This window comes from Citrus clementina, unplaced genomic scaffold (genome assembly GCF_000493195.1).
Source record: "Citrus clementina cultivar Clemenules unplaced genomic scaffold, Citrus_clementina_v1.0 scaffold_4, whole genome shotgun sequence".
NCBI classification, from domain to species: domain Eukaryota; kingdom Viridiplantae; phylum Streptophyta; class Magnoliopsida; order Sapindales; family Rutaceae; genus Citrus; species Citrus x clementina.
In genome coordinates this window covers 19,317,429-19,322,996 of record NW_006262274.1, presented here as the reverse complement: position 1 = coordinate 19,322,996, position 5,568 = coordinate 19,317,429, and the positions used below count along the sequence as shown (strand labels likewise).

The following is a 5,568-nucleotide window of genomic DNA, read 5'->3' as shown; positions in this document are numbered from 1 at the left end:
AAGGTAGAGAGATGCGAGATTAACAAATTGAGAGAGTGAGTAGCCTCAAGTGTGCCTTGATTTCAGGTTGCTTAATTACTTTGCCTGATCAAATATTTCCTTCTCTTAGTGAAATTTAATAAATAAATAAATAAGTAGAATGAATTTATGCTGGTAACTTAATCGTCTTTACAATTATTCATAGAGCAAAGTTTGAATATCAAATTTTCTTAGTACTATCATTAAAAAAAAAAAAAAAACTAACACTAAAACTAATTGAACCAACTAACATTAATAAAGGAAATTATGGTTGGAACATATGTAAAATGGTGATTTCATAATTTTTTTTTTAAAAAGAAGAAGATAAAATAAAAGAGAAGAAATTATAATTGATATGATTTAATCGGTTTGATGAGGCTACTTTATAGGATGGAGTTGTCATCTATCTGATTTTTTTTATTTTGACTTTCCTTTTTTGTTGCAATAATGGTGCGGAGCTAATTTCTATTTGAGTAATCATGAAGAAAGTAAAAGAATGATTAAAGGTGACTAGATTGCTTGCTAATGAAACTTCTTATGCTGTTTGCAGCTCTCCTACGTGGACTCCACTATATACACATATATATATATATCCAGTAGACCCGCCATGTGTTATCGTTTGATTGATTGCATTTATAGATGTTGATAGAAATATGGAAGTCATATCATTTGTGTACCTGGGGCTTTAAGCCACAAGTGTCACACTATGCCATGACAAAAACCCAAATGTGTCACGTAAGCCCAGTCCATTTAGCTATCATATTATTGAAAAACTTTGAAGCCTAAGGCTCTTGTTTGAAGACAAAATATGATGAATTTTCTGGTGGAGTGCTTCAGAGAAATCCCTTGTCTTGGAAGCTCTTAATGCAGTCATCAAACATCTGAGGAACTGATTTGAAACCAACAAAACCCAATTCAAATAATTTACTTGTGTCCATGCTATGTGGACTGTTGTCTCCTTCTTGCTTGCTACACCTAGAATCACAAAATTAAAATCACATTAGAATTGATCCCCACGGAACTGATAGCAAATTAATTTAATTTACCCACTTGCTTTCATAGGGATAGGAGGGATATTTGGCCTTGAGCATTTCGATTATCGGAGACCAATGAGCCACAGAGCTTGAACATATAAGTCTCCCAGATGCTCTGGTTTCCTCCATAGCCAAAATGTGAGCACCCACCACATCATCTATGTGTACAAAACCCACCGTTGTGTTTGGATATTCACCTCTCAAACCTGGTAACATGACCTGATACTATGTTAATTTATCACTCGACTTTTTTAAAGCTGAAGCTTGAGGGCATGACCGTAAACAACAGTACTATTTAAGCTTTAACGTAGAGTATAGGCAATGAAGATCTAACCTTTAACCATGGCCAGTATCAGGAGAAGTGTACTGGTTGGTTGGGGTGCAAGCAATGGACCAACGACGAAAGATGGGTTCACCACTACCATATCAATGCCGCAATCTTTAGCTATTCGCCATGCCTCTTTCTCAGCTATAGTCTTTGCATACGCATACCATAGCTGTAAGAAAAAATGATGTTGATAAAAGTGAATGTGATGCATTCAAAATTAACACATTGCTTGTAGAAGTTTTTACATTGTAGTGTTTGCAGTAGTCAGGATCGCTCCAATGTGACTCATTGAGAGGAGAAACTTGTTGGGCATCATGGCGGTATCTTATTGAAGAGCAGGAAGAGGTGAGCACAACTCTTTTCACACTCTTTGCCTTCTTGCAGGAGCTCAGAACATTCAATGTGCCCTTTATACATGGGTCAATCAATGTCGCCTGCAATGTGAATTATCATTTCTTGTGTTTTAAGCAATGAATGTGACTAAACCCCATTTTGTTACATAATGGGGACAAAGCTCCCCAGGGCATGAGACTAATTAAATGCCTTGAAACTATACTAAATTTGCTGAGCAAGATGCCTGCCTGAATGTTATTATCGTACGGAACAAGAACGGGTGAAGCAGTGTGAAAGACACCATCAACTCCTTGAATGGCCTCATCAAAGCTTCCTTCCATCAACAAATCAGCTTTCATAATCTTTAGTCTCTCCTCGGCTCCATTTAACTCCCATAGGAAACCAACCTTGCTCAGATCCTCTGTTCAAAATTAACCCAATAAACATAAACTAGAATGGTACGAGTACATTCTTTATGTAACTAAAAATAGTGTCAAGCTAGCTACCTGGATCTCGAACAGTCGTTCGTACCATGTGTCCCTTGTCAAGTAATGCCTTCACCAAGTGTGCGGCTATGAAGCCTGTTCCTCCTGTTACACAATACTCTGGCATTTCTCCCGTTGAGGATTCGTTGGCATGGTGTCTTTGATTGATTATATAATGTGTGATTTAATGAAAAAAATTGGGTCATCTCTTCTACATTCTACATCTGTTTTCTTATTATCATAATTTTAGGAGGAAGAAACGTAGAGGCAGATGAGTCACTCGATCCATGATGTGAGCTTGCTTTGTTTTGTATGGTAAACATGCTCTTTATAAAGAATCCACAAAAATAGATTCTTTATTATCAAAATTGCATTACAATCAAAGGTATGAATGGAATAAATTGAAATGAAAATTAAATTGAGATCTCTCCAGTCTCCTCCGGCACCTAAAGAACAATACATATATATACAGGAACAAGTTAAAAGTAATCAGATACCAAGGAGCCAAATACTCATTCCCATTTGGTTCTAATCTGATGACTCTGTTTGAAATCATAAGTTAATACCAAACTCCCATCCATTCTCTTCAATACAAACCTCTCAACCAACACATAGCAACCAAATTTCCTCCAGTCGCCAACACCTCGAAATTCCTCCACTCTCTTGACACTCACTGGCCCTTCATTCTCTCCAATAAACCCAAATCTTTCTTGCTCCCACTTCATTCTCTCTGTAATTTTTGTACTCAGCCCCAAACTTATTTCTTCTCCCACATTGTTAGAAGTCCTAAACCAAATCACCCCATCAACCACATTGATATTATCATGTGGCACAGCCTCCATGTCCCCAGCTAGCGAAACCAATTCGGTTTGAACAGTAACATCCACAACAGCACAATTGTCTTCATTATAACTATTTCCACATGAAAGTATTTGTTCCCATCTTTGCTCGAGTGTCATCTCATAATACATTGACACATTCATTTGCTCTTTCAGGGATATTGAACTTTCTTTGATAAAGAAGAAAGGACAGTACCATTTTCCCACAACGACAGGTCTAGAAGTCTTGGATGATAATGGCAAGCTGTCGAAATCTGGAAGGCGAGCGCGGAGAGCGGCATCAAGACCTGGTGCTTCACCAAGATTGAAATTGCGGGGTGTTTTTATTTCCAGGTTCCATCCTTTTCTGCTCAAGAATTTTGGAGGCAATCCATCTGGTGCTACTGATTTGGCAGAAAAGCCCCGGCGTTTGTAATTGCAGACCTCAATTTGCTGATAAATGTTGTTGGGATCAAAAGGCTGTGGCTTTCTATCGTTAACAAAATAGCAGAAACAGCAGGTGGTCATGTCCTCTTCCGTTGAACTAGTAAATGCTTCCCTGAAAGCCAATTTGAGCACTGGCATAAGCATGCATATCCATACGAATATAATACCTACACATCATGCAATAGTACAAGAGTACATATACAAACTAAATATACATGTTTGTGTGTGTGCGCGTGCATGCGTGTGTAGATAATAAATACATGTTTGATCAATAGATATGGTAATGGCATTAGCGATATCATAAAAAAAGGTCGATTAGTTCGTATTTCATAGTTGCTTCACAACCAAGTTACCCGATTTGCAATATAGAATAAATAAACCTTGTGACACTTGATATAAAGCTTGTAATGTTGAGATGTATTATTGTAACATATAAAGTTATATTTGCGTTAACAAGTAAGTTCTGTACATACCCTTTATGCCTCCCACGCGGTTGTATAGCGTAGTACTGATTGGAAGATAAAGGCTGATCAAGAACAGGGATGAATACAACTCGGGTGTAATGATACTGTGTTTGGCTCTGCTGTCCAGCTCCTGAGTTGGTCGTATAATAAGTTCTCAGGTCCTTGTTTTGAGGGAAAGGCAGCTCCCTTAGCTCATTACTCTTGCACAATCCAAAGCAACATGTAGGCTCAGTCTCTTCATCAAGGATCACCAAAATGCCAGAATTTGGACCCTCCGGCGGTGGCAACGATAGGGCCGAAGGGAACTTTTTGTACAGAGAAAGAGGCCTCGTGACATACATATTTCTTTCTTCAGGTTGCAATTTGGTTTCGTATCATCTCTTGCTTTGACGTACGTATTTATAACGAAGATTATGTTAGATATAATCTGGTTTAATTAATAGCGTAGACAACTTGGGCAAGTCACGTACTTTGTTTGTCGATTAGCAGTCAAATTGTTGATTATTATTAACCATATGCAGAATTTGAAGACATTTTCAAACTTGACCTGTAACGTTCTTAAGAATTAATCACGTCAAAAATCTTACAGATTTGTATCAGATGGCATCAATTGCTTCAAGGTCAGGATTTGCTATGATTCTTTATTCAAAAAAGTCAATGACGACCTTAGTCAACACGGTAAGGATACCCAAATGTTGAAGAAATTCTTTGCCAAAGTTTGTTTGATTCAATATTATTGTCTGTTTCATGACAAAGCACAATGCGCGGTTTGGCCACTTCGAACAGCTTATTATTTTAACAAGTTGACCTGATTGAAAGTCAATCTGAACACCCCGACATCCGAGTAAAGAATGAATCGGTACGAGTAAGAATAAAAAATTCTCATTCAAAAATAAGAATTACAAATACTTTGTTTCAACCTCACTGCTTATTCGAATACTCTTCTTATATTGTTCTTAATTTCTTGTCTATTTAATAATGAAGATGGAATTAATGTTTTTTTGATATGACTTATTTAATAGTCATAAGTGCTTACTTAATTTCATAAATTTTTATTAAAATTTTTGTTATTATTTGATTTTTTATTTTTAGTAGAACTTCGAAAGATTAAATAAATTATTCTACCTCTATTAGTAAAAACTCAAATCTTGAGTTTTTAAGAGTAGAGATTGAATTTTTTTTTTAAATATTAAAATATCTAAAATAATCTTTATTTATTTAACGATTTTATATCATTTTTTATAACATAATTGTAAAAAAAACTTACCTATTAAACTAATTTTATAATTTTTAATATAAGTTTTCATTGACAACCAAATAATTTTTTTTTTTGAAGTAGAAAGTAATTCTTTCATTGCTTAACAATTAACAAGCTACAAAATTTCAAATTGCTTTATTCTCTTGAAAGAAATTTCAAATTGCTTTATTCTCTTGAAAGACTCAACAACAGAATTAGCTCTAACCATGAAACTAACTGAATCTTTTCTTTTCGCTTCGAATAGTTGTTGTTGTCCAGATTACCCAACACAGAGCTACCATTACTTCCCTATTTGACTTGCATTGCTAAAGAGAGAAATATTAAAGCATACGACATACGAGCAAGGTCATGTTCTAGCCCAACTTGAAGATCTGCTGCCAACT

At 35.8% G+C, this 5,568-nt stretch overlaps 2 protein-coding genes across 2 annotated transcripts; both read right to left on the bottom strand.

Annotated features, from left to right (window-relative positions):
* Positions 1-737: 737 nt before the first annotated feature.
* Positions 738-2,406, bottom strand: LOC18043709 (tetraketide alpha-pyrone reductase 2). Its single transcript, XM_006437603.2, has 6 exons — positions 2,220-2,406; positions 1,962-2,134; positions 1,626-1,814; positions 1,387-1,549; positions 1,069-1,258; positions 738-993 (listed from the first exon to the last, which is right to left on the bottom strand). The coding sequence occupies exons 1-6, from the start codon at positions 2,323-2,325 to the stop codon at positions 852-854; spliced, it is 963 nt and encodes a 320-aa protein (XP_006437666.1). The 5' UTR covers positions 2,326-2,406; the 3' UTR covers positions 738-851.
* Positions 2,407-2,561: 155 nt separating this feature from the next.
* LOC18043708 lies at positions 2,562-4,469 on the bottom strand. Its single transcript, XM_006437602.2, has 2 exons — positions 3,937-4,469; positions 2,562-3,575 (listed from the first exon to the last, which is right to left on the bottom strand). Exons 1-2 carry the CDS (start codon positions 4,266-4,268, stop codon positions 2,711-2,713), a joined length of 1,197 nt encoding a protein of 398 aa, XP_006437665.1. The 5' UTR covers positions 4,269-4,469; the 3' UTR covers positions 2,562-2,710.
* Between the last annotated feature and the right edge of the window lie 1,099 nt (positions 4,470-5,568).

What these genes read in the sequence shown, in the direction of transcription:
- LOC18043708 (XM_006437602.2), bottom strand. Translation starts at nt 4,268, where the DNA reads ATGTATGTCACGAGGCCTCTTTCTCTGTACAAAAAGTTCCCTTCGGCC. An exon ending in CCGCGTGGGAGGCATAAAGG is followed by an intron (nt 3,576 to 3,936) that starts GTATGTACAGAA and finishes ATTGGCTTTCAG; the next exon opens with GGAAGCATTTACTAGTTCAA.
- LOC18043709 (XM_006437603.2), bottom strand. Translation starts at nt 2,325, where the DNA reads ATGCCAGAGTATTGTGTAACAGGAGGAACAGGCTTCATAGCCGCACAC. An exon ending in GATACTGGCCATGGTTAAAG is followed by an intron (nt 1,259 to 1,386) that starts GTTAGATCTTCA and finishes TCATGTTACCAG; the next exon opens with GTTTGAGAGGTGAATATCCA. An exon ending in TCCTATCCCTATGAAAGCAA is followed by an intron (nt 994 to 1,068) that starts GTGGGTAAATTA and finishes TTGTGATTCTAG; the next exon opens with GTGTAGCAAGCAAGAAGGAG.